Below are 17,819 nucleotides of genomic sequence, written 5' to 3' on the forward strand. Positions count from 1 at the left end.
GCACGTACCTAAAAATAGCCCTTTGGCTCAGCAATGGTGACATCACACCATTATAACCTGAGTTACCAAAATCCCCTCTAGGACCTTCTCCTCCTTTTGTCAAATGACAAATGACTTCACAACCATTGAAGTGCTCTTAAATTCAAGGTCAGCCTGCCCTCCTTTCTCCCCCTCCTCTCCTCCTCTTTGTCTCACTCCCACCAGCTCTTTCAAATCCTGTGTTCGCCATTCATCATCAAATCCTTTCCATCGAAAGGCTTGAGTAACCAAGTGATGATAAGTGAAAGGTAATCTATGGGGCGTGTGTTTCAGACCCATTCATCTGACACACACACACACCCATTTGTCTTACTATCCTTGTGGGGACCAAACAATTGATTCCCATTCAAAATCCTATTTTCCCTAACCTTAACCCCAAATGCCTAACCCCTGACTCTTAAGTGTAACCCTAACCCCCAAAGCCTAATATTTATTGTTTTACTATCCTTGTGAGGACTTGACACACACACACACACACAATGGAGCATTCTCCTGGTCCTACACTCCCATTGATTGGTAGAACATCTCATATTAACACATTGATCAGGCGTAAATGGGGACTGCGTCTGGGAGTGTGATCTGTGATAGCTGCGTTGTTGATCATGAATTAATGGACACCTGTCTAAGCGGTTATTGATGAATGTTTCTGTTGAGGCCATTACAGATGATGGTGGAATTACATTCATGTTAGGTGTGATCAGCATATCTCTCAAAGCTAATTATTGGTATTGGTCTTTCTTTGGTTATAGAAAATATCAGGTTTCTGTGCTGTCATTTATATCAGGGTCTCACAGCAGCCACTCTGATGGTCTTTGTCACTTCAAACATTGTGAGAATGTTAACGCTACCTTTTGAGTCCTACCTCTCTCTGACCTTATTTAACCTCCCACCTCAATGGAGAGATAAAGAGGGAGAGAAAGGGGTGAGAGAAAGAGAGATCTCAGTGTAATTCACTTCAGAAAGAGATGCTTTGTTGTCTCTTTTGAGGACAAACTCTGATGAAGACCCCGTATAAACACAGCAACCATTATAGTTTGAAGTTTTGAGATGGAAACTTTGCATTTGATTTAAAGGCGATATCAACCTTTAATGTGAGTTATGAGCCCGAAGCTGGCGCGAGACTGTCAGGGAAAATGGTTGCACTTGGAGAAAATACTGATGACGATGATATCAATGCTGAAGAATGCAAAGCATTAATCATGACTCCTCTGTTTTTAGTGATGGTCTGTGAGCTTGGCAGACGAACGGCACCAACATGCATAATTAAAACTGGACCCAGAAGCTGGTGTTGTTTCGTCCTCCCAAACAAAGTTTAATGTGCAACCTTTCTTTAATTCCTTAACTTCTTCAAATAAGGTGAAATTAGATGCTGCATGACTTGTAATGGTGGCTTTAGCTGTATTGTGATTTAAGACACCAATGGTTCGTAGATGCATAAAAGAAATCATGCTGAGTCAGCAAACCATGATTTGAACTCTGATCCCCATAATGTCTCCCATACAGTATGTACCTTTATGTGACTGAGAAGAACTGGGTGGGGCGAGTTAATGTACCACGGCTCTTCCGTCTCCAGTTTCCCGTTTGAGAGGACACACTATTATCGTCCACTTAGAGGATCACATGATTATTATATACAAGCTTCCTGGTAAAACAAACCTCTCCACATCCGATTGGAAACCTCTCCGATCCATCTCTCTGCCATTCTCTGCTCTCTCTCTTCTTGCATGGTTCCTTGGCTCTGTCGTCTTGCCAGGGTTGTTGTAATCAGTCCACAGGGAGGTGACACGTTGGCTTTTCTTCACCCTTGTCTGATTTGGCTCTGGGAACAGCTCCAGTTTCCAGATTGAGCCCCGTTGATCACCTTGTCACCATGCTCCCAATCTGGGAGGAGAACTCTGTGTTTGTCTGTGTGAGTGAGTGAGTGAGAGAGTAATCTTCCCCTCCCCACTATCCCAGGGTCTCAACCTCCATCACACTCTTAAGAGATTGGATTGGTTTCTCATTCACAATGGACACTGAGACAGGAGGGATAGATTCAGCCTGATACAGTTATGAGTTTCTTACACATCTCTAGATTGCTGTACCATAGTGTTGCTGCTGGCTAACTCAAATAGCCAGCATATTGATTACTGCACTGACCAATGCAGTGAGAGGGAGAAAATCCTGCTGTCCATCTGCCATGCTGTTTTCATGTTTTCTGATGAGCTGAGATGACCGCCTTGTGGTGATGCATATATATGATCTGAGCTGTATTGTGGTGTGCTCATCACCAAGAAGATGAGAGAGTGATATTTTTGTCTGATTTAACAGGGACGTGACTGAGACATTGGAAGAGCCTCTACTTCCCATCTACCATAGCTCATCTCCACTGAATCCCATATGTCCTGTATCCTATGAACCAACCAAGAAAATGGATGGAAACAGGAAGGGTTCTCTTGTCCCTTAAGAAATAATTATTTTCATTTTCCGTTGCAATACAACACAGTAGTAAAGCACATTTCTGTGTCTTGGGTGACTGGAGTCTTTCACAATTTGTAGTGGAGCGGGTTGAGAGTTTCAAGTTCCTTGGTGTCCACATCACCAATGAACTATCATGGTCCAAGCACACAAAGACAGTTGTGAAGAGGGCACGACAACACAATTTCCCCTCCGGAGACTGAAAAGATTTGGCATGGGTCCCGAGATCCTCAAAACATTCTAAAGCTGCACCACTGAGAGCATCCTGACCGGATGCATCAGCACCTGGTATAGCAACTGCTCGGCATGTGACAGTAAGGCTCTACAGAGGGTAGTGTGTATGGCCCAGTACATCACTGGGGCCAAGCTTCCTGTCATCCAGGACCTATATACTAGGCGGTGTCAGAGGAAAGACCCCAAAATTGTGAAAGACTCCATAGACTCTTCCCTCTGCTACTGCACGGCAAGCGGTACCGGAGCGCCAAGTCTAGGACCAAAAGGCTCCTTAACAGCTTCTACCCCCAAGCCATAAGACTGTTGAAAAATTAATCAATTGGCCATCCGGACCCCCCCATTTGCTACTCGCTGTTAATTATCTATGCACAGTCACTTTACCCCTACCTACATGTACAAATGACCTCCATTAACCTGTACCCCAGCACATTGATTCGGTACCGTTACCCCCTGTATATAGCCTCGTTATTGTTATTTTATTGTGTTTATTTGTATTATTTTTTAATTTCGTTTATTTGGTAAATATTTTCTTAACTTTTTCTTGAACTGCATGGTTGGTTTTTAAGGGCTTTTAAGTAAACACTTTACGGTATGGTTGTATTCGGCACATGTGACAAAGTTTGACTTGATTTGAACTATTTGAATGTCCTTGAGTGGCCCATCCATAGCCTGGACTTGAACTCGATCAAACATCTCTGGAGAGACCTGAAAATAGCTGTGCAGCGATGCTCCCCATCCAACCTGACAGAGCTTGAGCTGATCTGCAGAGAAGAATGGGAGAAACTCCCCAAATACAGGTTTGCCAAGCTTGTAGCGTCATACCGAAAAAGACTTGAGGCTGTAAACACTGCCAAAGGTGCTTCAACAAAGTACTGAGTAAAGGGTCTGAATACGTATGCAAATGTGATATTTCAGTTTATTTTATTTGCAAACATTTCTAAAACCTTTATTTGCTTTGTCATTATGGGGTATTGTGTGTTTTCCCGAAGGAAGAAAAAAAACAATTTAATACATTTTTAGAATAAGGCTGTAACGTAACAAAATGTGGGAGAAGTCAAGGGCTCTGAATACTTTCCGAATGCATTGTATCTCCACACGGCTTCTTTGGAGTAATTTGTTGCTGTAATCACCTCCTCTACATGATGGATGAACTTTTTCAATCTCTTAGTAGAGAGTAAACAGAAAGTGGGTTTCATTTTTGTCACAGGGACAGATGGATGTGTTTTTTTTCTCTCCAGTGTTTCTTCTAAAACCTTAAACCCCCCCACTGAGTGAGGAATGAGCACAAAAGGCAGACAGCAGTGGATACTAGGAAAAATAGAGGCAGCTGCTTTCTGTGTGAATTCACTTGTTCAGTGGAAACAGGCAGTGAGAATTGCAAGGTGCAATTCAGCAAACATTCCTGAGGCCGAGTAACCCTGAGGTAAAAATCTGGTCAGAAGGAATGTAACAGACAACCAAAAATATGCTGGAAATGTCTTTGAGCACCACCCTGCCTCCCCTCCCCCATTACTTTTCTCTGGCTAAAGAATTGCATGTGCTTCTTTTCTAGAGAAAATCTAATTAGGTAGGAAAGGGCAACCTTTGAATGTTATAAGTTAAAGAAGTACATTTTAACTGTTTGAAGAGGCAATCTGTAGTTGCTTCATCCATTTTTGGAATTAATTATATGTACCCACTGATTCTTTGGTGAATATAACTTATACATGCCTCATTAGCTTGGTTCAACTGTCTTACCCGATTAGGATCCAAAATATAAGCTTGTTTTACTCCAATGTTTGTAAACAAAGTAAATGTTAACAAACACTATATAGCCTCAAAATATGGTTAAAACTATAATTCTGATATCATGGATGGTCAGTCCTGTCTATGAATTTGAGAGTAATTACATTTCTCCAGCTCCATCTTTTAGCTTTTTACCCGAACTAGGGGCGGGAGTGTGCTTTGTTATTGCCCATTTAAGGTATTTTATGTTTGTTTGGATTATAATACAGTATCTTGAAAGATTTCACTTTAAAACACGATGTCTATAATTGCGCAGTGACCTTGGGATAAGGCACTACTTGCACTATCATGGGCCTATGTAGTCCCAAATATTATTATAGTGGGACAAGTTTAATAAAAAGTCCGATTTTCAACAACATCAATCTCTCAAAATGTACAGGATGCAATAATAAACGTATATTTTTGGATCGCATTGAGACATCACAACTGAACTTTATGGAATATTTAGGACTTGATTTGACTATTTAACTTTTATTTTGATGAAAGGAACATTCACTGACCATGATGACGTTTTTAATGACATCTTCAGTCCAGCCCTGGATGCTACAGTGCATTGTGGGTCTTTCCCAAGATGGCGGCGCCCTTGCAGAAGTGCTGAAGAAGTGTCTCTGGAGATATAGTTGGAATTGTTTGTTAATTTCACGGCAACTAGCTTACAACGTCGACGCACGTTTGTGTCAGAAGACCACACGACAAGCGTCATTGACAGCTCGAGCCTGACAGCGCGTGGCGTGGTTGTGGCAGAGTGTCCGTGTGAAGATGGGCCTCGTCTCGAGCCCCTTCCCATAGCAAAGAGCAGCCGTGGGGAGAGAAACCGCAGATTTCCCTGCAAACACATACCGGTCGAACTTGGACCTGTCGGGTTCGACATAGTTTACAAATTGTGGACGCTACCGTACAATTTTCTTTCAAGAATTATCTGTTCGACCGCGTCTTTAATAGTCAGGAGACGGAGAGGTATCCCACCCCGTATCGAAAAGGATTCTACCGTGCCAAGGTCTGTACCGCTGCTCGCCACCCTGTGAAAAATGCAATTTCTGCACATTTGCTTCACTTGCCAGTCATTTATTTTCGAAAACGTCTAACTACTGTACCTTGCAATTCCACAAGTAACATGAAGCATGCACAGTTTTACAAGCATGAAGTACAAACGTGTGAAAACGATACTAACTAGTTGTCAGCCAGTCGGCTAAGGGTCTGCTAGTTAGCCACAAGCTAACCTGTCAAACTCGACCCCGGGTCTGCTAGTTAGCCACGGCCTAACCTGTCAAACTCGACCCCGAACTCTAGAACAGCCACGCGCGAGCATGGGTCAACCTCTGCAGGTTGATAACGTTCTATCGATTTCCAAATCTGTTATGTATCATTCTGCAATATGTACTATCCCCTTAGAAAATAACATGTCCATGTAAGTTACCGTTAGCCTATCCATTCTGCGTATTATCTACCATTTGACGGTTAAGTTAATTTCAAAGGGAATTCACTGGTGAGACGTCATTGTCAGACTTAAAACTTTTTACACAGCTAATGTTAACCGTGTCGAATGCAAATACAGTAGCTACTAGTTATGTACTTATTAGAACGAGAATATGCTCACTACCGCACATGACAAACGAGTCTTGCGTGGTTGTTTTGAAGCTAAAGCTGTTGAGTTCATATCCCACTCACCAGGGCCACCTGTGGTGTATGGGGTTTAGGGATATGAGGCATATGTATAATCTTGAGACACTGTACTTACCAGAAGTTAAATGTCTCGCTATCAAATTAACGTCTGAATCCAACTCTAGCCTGAACAGCACCATATTCATGTTGAGTTGGACAGCAGGAAGCTATTAGACCATGCAGTTCGAGGGAGACTTCCTTGCACAAAATGTACTGCTGTCTACACAGACGGAATATGGTGCGGTTCAGACAAGTTGGATTCAGACGTTTATTTGATAGCTAGGGTCACATTTCACTATATGTCTTGTAAGTAGAGCTAGAGATGATACAAATGCCTTTGTTGACAGGAAATGCTTTTTTTGGTGTGGACAGCTATATTGTGGTAGGGTTCTTTAACGTTGTCACCCACCAGAACGATTAACAACTCAGGGAGTCCAACCAATACAGACTTCTGACGTTGAGTTCCAAAGCTAGGTGGTGGTAGTTTTTATCCCAGAGCTGCTCCTCATCTGACCGGTATTGTCAGCTGGTCTATGGCTAACCCAACGCTGCCCAAACGTTCCTAGTCATTAGGAAGCAGAACTTAAAATGGTTGAATAGTTTGGGTCAAGAGTAGATTGCATCTGATGGATGCATGTTAAATATTTATCATATTCCTCAATGTTACACAAAAACATACTGTACAGCTATATCCTATGATTGAATGAAGAAACCTTTGTTTTATCACTGACCTCGACCTCACCTCCTCTCCATCTCTTCCCTCAGGGCCCTGATGAAAATGGACTCGGAACTGCTGCACTCGCCGGCCGTGTGTCTGGCTGAGGAGGAGGAGGCGGACACGAGCGACTGGAACCTGCCGCTGGCCTTCATGAAGAAACGCCACTCAGAGAAGATCGAGGGCTCCAAGGCCCTGGCCCAGAGCTGGAGGATGAAGGACCGGGTAAGAGACGTCCTTATGGTCCCGTTGCACCATGTCCTAAGTCTCTACACTGTTCTGCTGAACTAGGGCTTTTTAATGGTGAACGGATAAAGGCCCTACCGAGTTGCTCATATTGTGCAGTTGCTCTTGGTTCTCATTATAAGGTTAGTCTTGTTCAATCTTTGAAAGTAGCTCATGAATGATGAACTGAAACCAGGGAGACTTTTTAATTGGAGACGACTGTGTTGGTTTAATATCCAGAAACTATGGTTAGGTTCCACAGCTGTGCAGATCTTAAAATCTCCCGTTTTAAACAGCTGCTTTTCCAGATTATTTTAAGTTCTCATTAAACAATGTTAACTTCATTATCACTTTTGACTGGAGTATGTCTACTTGATCATTTCATTTGACTTGCATACGTCCATCAAAGAAAGGTTGCTTTTGAACTAGCATATCATTTTTTTAAATCCAGTTTGCTTTATTTTGTATTTTTGAAAAATACATACATACAATCTACCTGCGGTGAAGCCACTCAAGATTTACATTACATTCAGTCATCTAACCGTCTCCCATCCAGAGTGACCCACAGGAGCAATCAGGGTCAAGCACGTCAACATATCTCCCAACAAGTCAAAACGGGGACAACAACAGAAAACAACAATGCGAAAATAAAAGACATCAAGGACACAAAATCTAAACAAGGCCAACTGAACAGCAAGGCCACACATTTCAGTACATGTGTGGCACTATTTGTGTGTGCTTGTTGAATCCGAGTGCGTGTATTTACAGTACCGGTCAAAAGTTTGGACACCTACTCATTCAAGGGTTTTTCTTTATTTTTACTATTTTCTACATAGTGAAGACCAACTATGAAAAAAAACTAATGGAATCATGCAGTAACCAAAAATGTTTTGAAGGAGTTCCCGCAAATGCTGAGCACTTGTTGGCTGCTTTTTCTTCACTCTGCAGTCCAACTCATCCCAAACCATCTCAATTGGGTTGAGGTCGGTTGATTGTGGAGGTTAGGTCATATGATGCAACACTCCATCACTCTGCTTCTTTGTCAAATAGCCCTTATACTGCTTGGAGGTGTGTTGTCATTGTCCTGTTGAAAAACAAATGATAGTCCCACTAAGCCCAAATCAGATGGGATGGTGTATCGCTGCAGAATGCTGTGATAGCCATGCTGGTTAAGTGTGCCTTGAATTCTAAATAAATCACTGACAGTGTCACCAGCAGGATATTTCCACCGGTCTAATGTTCATTGGTTGTGTTTCTAGGCCCAAGCGAGTCTCTTCTTCTTATTGGTGTCCTTTCAGTAGTGGTTTCTTTGCAGCAATTTGACCATGAAGGCCTGATTCACATAGTCTCCTCTTTACAGTTGATGTTGACATGTCTGTTACTTGAACTCTGGAGCATTTATTTGGGCTGCATTTTCTGAGGCCGGTAACTGTAATGGACTTATCCTCTGCAGCAAAGGTAGCTCTGGGTCTTCCTTTCCTGTGGCGGTCCTCATTAGAGCCAGTTTCATCATAGCGCTTGATGGTTTTTGCGACTTCACTTGAAGAAACTTTCAAAGTTCTTGAAATGTACCGTATTGACTGACCATGTCTTAAAATAAGCTTTAAGTGAGCTATAATATGGACTTGGTCTTTTACCAAATAGGGCTATCTTCTGTATATACCACCCCTACCTTATCACATCACAGCTGATTGTCTCAAATGCATTAAGAAGGACATTTCACAAATCAACTTTTAACAAGGCACACCTGTTAATTTAAATGCATGCCAGGTGGCTACCTCATGAAGCTGGTTGAGAGAATGACAAGTGTGCAAAGCTGTCATCAAGGCAAAGGGTGGCTATTTGAAGAATCTCAAATGTAAAATATATTTTGAGTTGTTTAACACTTTATTGGTTACTACATGATTCCATATGTTTTATTTCATAGGTTTGATGTCTTCACTATTATTATACAATGTAGATAATATTAAGAATAAAGAAAAACCCTTAAATGAGTAGGTGTGTCCAAACTTTTGACTGGTACTGTACATGCAAGCACCTGTGAGTCCTCGGCCTCGGCCTCAGCCTCAGGCAAACAGTCAATGGATGTAACAGCGTTGCCCGTCAGTGTCATTCAAACTGCCTTTTTTGTGTTTATTTTGACTTTATTAGGTACTTAAAAAAAATCTTTGACCTTCATTCTATCCCCCCGCCCAGCAACTCCTCTCCTACTTCTCTCCAGTTCCACGGCCAAAACTTCAGTTTCCCTCAGTCTGTCCTTCCTTTCTCTGCTGGCCACCCTCTTAGGATTTCTACGTGCCATATGTCTTTCAATTATGCTGTGATGTTTAACATACAATTTGAATCTATCGAATAGAATCTGCACCTTGCGAGTTGAAGAAAAATACTTTAATTTTAATTGTATTTTTATTTCACCTTGATTTAACCAGGTAGGCTGGTTGAGAACAAGTTCTCATTTACAACTGCGACCTGGCCAAGATAAAGCATAGCAGTGTGAACAGACAACACAGTTACACATGGAGTAAACAAGTCAATAACACAGTAAAAAAAGAGTCTATATACATTGCGTGCAAAAGGCATGAGGAGGTAGGCGAATAATTACAATTTTGCAGATTAACACTGGAGTGATAAATGATCAGATGGTCATGTACAGGTAGAGATATTGGTGTGCAAAAGAGCAGAGAAGTAAATAAATAAAAACAGTATGGGGATGAGGTAGGTAAAAATGGGTGGGCTATTTACCGATAGACTATGTACAGCTGCAGCGATCGGTTAGCCGCTCAGATAGCTGATGTTTGAAGTTGGTGAGGGAGATAAAAGTCTCCAACTTCAGCAATTTTTGCAATTCGTTCCAGTCACAGGCAGCAGAGAACTGGAAGGAAAGGCGGCCAAATGAGGTGTTAGCTTTAGGGATGATCAGTGAGATACACCTGCTGGAGCGCGTGCTACGGGTGGGTGTTGCCATCGTGACCAGTGAACTGAGATAAGGCGGAGCTTTACCTAGCATGGACTTGTAGATGTGGACTTGTAGCAAGGACCAGCCAACTAGAGCATACAGGTCGCATTGGTGGGTGGTATAAGGTGCTTTAGTAACAAAACGAATGGCACTGTGATAAACTGCATCCAGTTTGCTGAGTAGAGTATTGGAAGCTATTTTGTAGATGACATCGCCGAAGTCGAGGATTGGTAGGATAGTCAGTTTTACTAGGGTAAGTTTGGCGGCGTGAGTGAAGGAGGCTTTGTTGCTGAATAGAAATCCGACTCTAGATTTGATTTTCGATTGGAGATGTTTGATATGAGTCTGGAAGGAGAGTTTACAGTCCAGCCAGACACCTAGGTACTTATAGATGTCCACATATTCTAGGTCGGAACCATCCAGGGTGGTGACGCTATCAAGAGTATATTAGTAATTGACTGACCAGGTCTATCCAGATCTCCCAACAATGCTATTTCTAGGGCAAATTTTAGATGAATTATGTTTTTTCAGCCATTCCTGAACCTGAGACTTGAAACAGGCTACATAAGGGCAATACCAGAACAAATGGTCTATTGATTTTGTATCCTCACAAAAAATCTACAGAGCTGCGATGATTGTATGCCCTAAATATTCAACATTTTGTTGGTGTGCAAGAATTCTGTACAATAGTTTTAGCTGATATAGACAGTCCATTTTTATATATCAACTCATACATCTTGTGCAATGGAATCGGTATATCAAAAATCTCTTGCAATCTGTATGGCAGGAACATCTTGATATAACAATACCGTCATCACAGTCTACTGCTTTAGGAGAGACAATTCGTTCTGCAGCGAGACTTCCACATTCAACCTTGTTAAGGTTAGCCTTCGTCTATATTGTTCCCCATTTGCAGAAATTAATTATAACTCTGCTTCAGGCCAACCCTAGGCGCTTTGACAGTGGAATTTTAATGCTTTTCTCTAGTAAATGGTGACAGTGGGATTTCTGTTTCTATTACACCTGCCAGGGCTTATATGAAAGGTGCTGTTAGATCCCTGCAGCACTAGCTTTGTTTCATAGTCTGTTATGGAGAGCTATGGCGGCAATAATGCCAAGTGTCACATTGCCGTACGCTTCGCCGGGTGACTTTGTCTTGCCAATAGGGATACTATCACCCAAATGACATTAACACACTTCTGCTAATATGACATAGAAATTAGGCTTCTACACTGTGCTTCAGGTTCTGAATTATATTGTAACGATAAACATTTAATTCATATATTCATTCCAAAACAGGAGAGATTCTTTGGGGTAAGACAAAGGGACATTCTTTCTCTAACACTGATAGAAAATATGCCAAAATAATTTAGGCTAGTTGGTCTACAAAGAATACATTGTTTTGCATCAATTCATTTAATTACTGTACCCGTTTTGATTGTGTATGGCAGGGTTCCTCAACTGCTGGCCTCCCCCATGGCCGATTTGAAATTTTTTTATTCAAATTTTTGCAAAACATTTTTATTTAATTTTTATTGTTGGACATAATACTGTAATAAAAACAACAATCTGTTACAAACTATTCCCACACATAATATAACTATGTGATCGTATGCAAATGTAAGCAAGGTTTGATATTGTTTTATTCAAATATCTTTGGGCTTACGGTCAATATGCAGTCTACAAATAATTTGTAATTATGTTCCGGCCCCCTGACCATCCGCTCAATAAATAAATCTGCTTAATGTTCCCTGGTCTACTGTTATTTACTACAGGGTGATTTTCAGTGCACTCCTGTATTATTGGCACCCTATGTAAATATGAACAAAAAATGCTGTGGACAAAATGTCATTGTTTATCTGCTTGATCTGACACTCAAAATATCATATCAGTCTAACCTTTTTGAGTTGAAATTTTTCAAATTAATCGTCAGCAAGAAATAATTATTTTATTCAAAAACATGCATCTCACAATTATTGGCACTCCTGTGTTTAGTCCTTTGTGCACCCTCCCTTTTCCAAGATAACAGTTCTGAGTCGTCTCCTATAATGTTTGATGAGGTGAGAGAACACATAGGAAGGGATTTGAGACCATTCCTCCATTAAGAAACTCTCCAGATCCTTCAGAGTCCTTGGTTCCTCGCTTGTGGACCCTCCTCTTCAGCTCACCCCATGGGTTTTCAATTTGTTTTAGGTCAGGAGACTGGGATGTCCATTGCAAAAGCTTGATTCAAAAGTCAGTGAACCATTTTCTTTGTGGATTTGGAGGTACGCTTTGGATCATTGTTCTGCTGGAAGATCCAACAGCCACTCAGTTTGACGCAAAATCTCCTGGTACTTTGAGTCCATGATGCCAGGTATCCTAACAAGGTTCCCAGGGCCTTTGGAAGTAAAACAGCGCCACAACATCACAGCTCCACCACCATACTTCACAGTGGGGATTAGGTTATTTTCCGCACAGCTATTTTATGCCAAACCCAGCTCTGGTGTTTGTTGCCAAAAAAAAGCTCTATTTTAGTGTCTCATCAGACCATAGAACATAGTTCCAACCAAACCTGGTTCCAATGACATTTAGCAAACTCCAGGGGCTTACGTTTGTGGTTTGGTGACAGCAGAGGCTTTCTTCTGGCAGCCCTTCCAAATAACTTGTTGGCATGGAGGTAGTGTTTTAGTTTTAGCTTTGGAGACTTGATGTAACCAACTTCTGCAATTCTCCATCTGTGTTCCTTGGGCAAAAACAATTCCACTTGAGCCATCCTTCTCACTGTGCATGGGGGGGGGGGGGCAAAATACACTTGCGTCTTCTTCCAGGCAGGTTCATCACAGCTCCAGTTTTTAACATTTCTTAATTATTGCCCTCATAGTGGTGATGAGTATTTTCACACGTGTAGCTATCTTTTCATAGCCTTTGCCTGATTTGTGACTGTCAACAACCTTTTTGTTTAATTGAATTAGTGTTTTCTTTGGCCTTTCTGATGTTGATGGATGACTAAGGGAGTTTAGCCTGTCACCTCATATGTATACCCCAGTGAAACAGGAAGTCATGGATGAACACGAGTTCCCAAAGATTCACATTTAACTTTAAAAAGTAATATCTTAATCGGATATACATCAACTTTGTTCATAAGAATTTCTAGGGGTAACTGTGACCCATGTTTTAAAATAAAATGATTTACTGATTTACTATTTTTCTTTGAACAATTTTAACTCAGGTTAGATTCATATGATATTTTGAGTGTAAGATCAAGCTGATAAACAGCAATTACATTTTTTCAGTCATTTTTGTTCATATTTACATAGGGTGCCAATCATGGTCCTGATAACACCAAGGTCATGGGTCGGGGTGGCAGGTAGCCTAGTGGTCAGTAACCGAGAGGTTGCTAGATCCAATCCCAATAAATCTCAATAAATAACAATTCAGGATAGCACTGTAGATTGATTGACAGTGATGGATGATAATGTTAGGTGTGGTACTAGGGTCCCCATTGGCTGTGTATTTTAAGCGTTAAAGCGGTTGAGAGGAGTGTGTTGTGAAGGGGCTATCGAGTGGCCCGTAAATTATGTGCTGCATCGTGGGAAATCAGCAGGATCATGGCCAGCTAGCTACTACACTACAGTCACTGATGGGCTATCTCAGGATGAGAGGTGGCAGGCTGCCCAATTACAAGGCCCATTGGTCAAGGTGGAGTCCGGTCCCTGTGGAGATGTCTGTAATTGAGTTGTGACCATGTCGATGTGTGTGTAGCGCTCATGAAGCAAAGCGGCGTGTGTGTATGTACACCTGCAAGTGTGTGCATTGGAATCATTCACGATAGGCCTGCAGAAACTCTATCTTGGTCAGCCTAGTTGTTGCTCCGAATCCCACAAACTCTGCCTCCCTGTTGGGCTTGTCTATGGCTGCTTCTGTTTGCAATATGGCTGTGTTTGTGGTATTGGGCTTTATGGGAGAGCTATGTTATTTATGGTACCCAAAATAGTCATGGGTTTGCCTCTGTCCTATATATGTCAATGCCAGGGATAGAGGTTGGGCTAGAGTCTTCTGAAAGGATACATTGTAACACTGAATGACATTCATGCGCTGTGACATGGAGCAGTGCGAGACAAACCAACCCTAACCCCAAAGTACACAGTTAGTAGACTTGACTCATTGAAGAGAACCCCAACGGTTCCTTATTAGATGTTTATGGCTCGCTCACCCCCCGGCCTGAACTGGGACTATAGAGTGAGCTGTTAGTGGATGAGCAGTGGTTCACTGGAGTGAGAGAGAAGCTAGATAGAGTAAACCAGGTCGGATAGCACCCTGTGCAGAACAGCCAGACTTGAATCTACTATACCAGAGAGAGTGAGACTCTTGTTCATATCCGTGTCCAATACATAAGCACACAATAGCAGATCCATTTGAGGAGCTATGCCATGTCTAGGGCTTGACCCTGATGTGACGCTCTAGACCAGGGTTTCCCAAACTCGGTCCTGGGGCCCCATCTGGGTGAACGTTTTTGCCTCAGCAATATTTGATCATTTGAATCAGCTGTGTGGTGCTCGGGCAAACACCTAGTGGGGTCCACAGGACCAAGTTTAGGAAACCCTTCTCTAGATGTGGCCCCTGGAGTTAAACATCAGTATGGCTTGTGTAAGAGTAGTATCGGAAACCCAGAGCTAAGAGCAACCACTGTCTAGGATTAATGGCAGATTGTCATAACGTCAGGAAGAAAAAAAAAATCCATGTTTCTCTTCAGGCTGACTCTCCCAACAAATCACAAGGCAGACATGCCAGAACGTTGTAATTCAAAACCATAGTTTGCAGGCGAAACCTTTTGTGGTGGTTTAAGTGAAGGTGGTTGACGCAAACTAGCCACTTGCAAAATGCACTCATTAAAAATAACCTCTGATCTCCATTTTACTCGATACTATTTTGTGTCCTGATAAAGTGATATAGGAAAGCAGAATGTCCCAACTCTGCCCTTTCCTCTATGCCAAACTGATGTATATGTACAGACGTGGTAGCCAGAACATTGATAGGCCTACGTTATGGGAGGCAACACGTCTGTTTAGAAAGACTAGTTAGTACAAGAGGTCCGACCCAGAACCACCAGCGAGATGCACTTCATCTCTTCTGTTTTTTATCCTGATAGTCCAGGGATTGCTGTGGATAAAAGCAGAACATTTGATACATTCCTCAGATATGAAAACCTAGAAGGGATGCCCATTTCAAATGTTTCCAGGAAGCAAGTTGAGATTTGCCATGCCCCCCCCCCCCCCCCCCCCATCACTGTGGTGTAGTTAAGCGGGTAAGCTTGACAGCAAAACACTGCATTCTTTCCCAAGCGCTTTCTCCATGACACCGTTCATAAGAGATGTTCCACCAATGACATGTGACGGTGAGGGCTGATGTCTGTCTGTGTATCAGATGATCTCTGACCCATGTGCCCACACAGCTGTTGATTCAGCACGCGAGACCGCACCCCTGTCCTGTCTCACTTCCTCGTTAGAGGGACGTGGAGGCCGTACGCATGGACACACACGTGACACGAGATGGAGAGAGAGAGGAATATAATTAGCCCATCTTACAATAAATCAATACTAAATTGACAACCACACCATTGTAGCAGGAGTGAAATGAGGCAGGTGTGCTATTTAGAATGCTTTGCGGTCTTAATCAGTAATCCATCATGAATTAATTAAATGCACACAGGAAATTAACTAGGCCAATTAGACATGCAACCATTGACCTCTAAAAAGGATGTCTGGGTTCTGTCAAAATCAGAGCTAGTCATTTGAAATCCATGCAGATGAGTGCTTCAATGAACCAACCACCTCTGCTTACTCTAAAGTACTGGCTTTCCAACAATGATTTCCACACCCTCAAAAGCACGCTGCAATATCAAGCCCACTAATTGCATTTCTTAGCTTTCTGCTGGGCTGGCTTCCATCTTTGCCATTATTTTCATCCTTTTAAACATATCTCAGTTCACCATGTAAAATGACTATATAATCGCCATGATAACCAGTGTATCTTCTTTAGGAGAGCAGTAAATCCAGACTGGAGAGCAGTCTGATCCAGATACTGTAGATCGTCTGTGGACGTGAGCGCGGCGTGTCTGTGGACGTGAGCGCGGCGTGTCTGTGGACGTGAGCGCGGCGTGTCTGTGGACGTGAGCGCGGCGTGTCTGTGGACGTGAGCGCGGCGTGTCTGTGGACGTGAGCGCGGCGTGTCTGTGGACGTGAGCGCGGCGTGTCTGTGGACGTGAGCGCGGCGTGTCTGTGGACGTGAGCGCGGCGTGTCTGTGGACGTGAGCGCGGCGTGTCTGTGGACGTGAGCGCGGCGTGTCTGTGGACGTGAGCGCGGCGTGTCTGTGGACGTGAGCGCGGCGTGTCTGTGGACGTGAGCGCGGCGTGTCTGTGGACGTGAGCGCGGAGTGTCTGTGGACGTGAGCGCGGAGTGTGTTGTCTTTTTAAACTGGTAATTGGGTTTGGTAACTCCCCCTCTCATGAATAACCATGCATGGGACTCCTGGGAACTTTGAGCCATTCCCTCCCTCCGATCCAGCACCTCGGCCCATACGGATCAATGGCCAGTGACTATTCCATTTGCTAGGCCTGCTATAAATTAAGGCTATTTAAACAGAGGGGGTATCGATCTCCCCCGTGCCAGGGCAAGGCCTTGCAGGCTGAACGGCCTTGGAGATTGCAGCATCAGCTTGGGCCACTCACTTTATCGCCAGCCGGGCACAGTCAAATCAAATCAAATTTATTTATATAGCCCTTCGTACATCAGCTGATATCTCAAAGTGCTGTACAGAAACCCAGCCTAAAACCCCAAACAGCAAGCAATGCAGGTGTAGAAGCACGGTGGCTAGGAAAAACTCCCTAGAAAGGCCAATACCTAGGAAGAAACCTAGAGAGGAACCAGGCTATGTGGGGTGGCCAGTCCTCTTCTGGCTGTGCCGGGTGGAGATTATAACAGAACATGGCCAAGATGTTCAAATGTTCATAAATGACCAGCATGGTCGAATAATAATAAGGCAGAACAGTTGAAACTGGAGCAGCAGCACAGTCAGGTGGAAGTTGAAACTGGAGCAGCAGCATGGCCAGGTGGACTGGGGACAGCAAGGAGTCATCATGTCAGGTAGTCCTGGGGCATGGTCCTAGGGCTCAGGTCAGTTGAATCTGGAACAGCAGCATGGCCAGGTGGACTGGGGACAGCAAGGAGTCATCATGTCAGGTAGTCCTGGGGCATGGTCCTAGGGCTCAGGTCCTCCGAGAGAGAGAAAGAAAGAGAGAAGGAGAGAATTAGAGAACGCACACTTAGATTCACACAGGACACCGAATAGGACAGGAGAAGTACTCCAGATATAACAAACTGACCCCAGCTCCCCGACACATAAACTACTGCAGCATAAATACTGGAGGCTGAGACAGGAGGGGTCAGGAGACACTGTGGCCCCATCCGAGGACACCCCCGGACAGGGCCAAACAGGAAGGATATAACCCCACCCACTTTGCCAAAGCACAGCCCCCACACCACTAGAGGGATATCTTCAACCACCAACTTACCATCCTGAGACAAGGCTGAGTATAGCCCACAAAGATCTCCGCCACGGCACAACCCAAGGGGGGGGCGCCAACCCAGACAGGATGACCACAACAGTGAATCAACCCACTCAGGTGACGCACCCCCTCCAGGGACGGCATGAGAGAGCCCCAGCAAGCCAGTGACTCAGCCCCTGTAATAGGGTTAGAGGCAGAG

The 17,819-nt window shown here is 43.4% G+C and overlaps 1 protein-coding gene across 7 annotated transcripts in view; it reads left to right on the forward strand.

The window, feature by feature from the left end:
* Positions 1 to 5,057: 5,057 nt before the first annotated feature.
* Positions 5,058 to 17,819, forward strand: part of LOC109889410 (regulatory-associated protein of mTOR) — a 178,069-nt gene continuing 165,307 nt past the window's right edge. For all 7 annotated transcript variants that reach the window (XM_031829912.1, XM_031829923.1, XM_031829914.1 and 4 more), the window contains exons 1-2: positions 5,058 to 5,512; positions 6,943 to 7,117. In XM_031829912.1, coding sequence (XP_031685772.1) covers positions 6,950 to 7,117 — 168 coding nt within the window. In that variant the 5' untranslated portion in view covers positions 5,058 to 5,512; positions 6,943 to 6,949. The remainder of the gene's footprint in view (positions 5,513 to 6,942; positions 7,118 to 17,819) is intronic.

The sequence above is a fragment of the Oncorhynchus kisutch genome, linkage group LG1 (genome assembly GCF_002021735.2).
Source record: "Oncorhynchus kisutch isolate 150728-3 linkage group LG1, Okis_V2, whole genome shotgun sequence".
Classification (NCBI taxonomy): domain Eukaryota; kingdom Metazoa; phylum Chordata; class Actinopteri; order Salmoniformes; family Salmonidae; genus Oncorhynchus; species Oncorhynchus kisutch.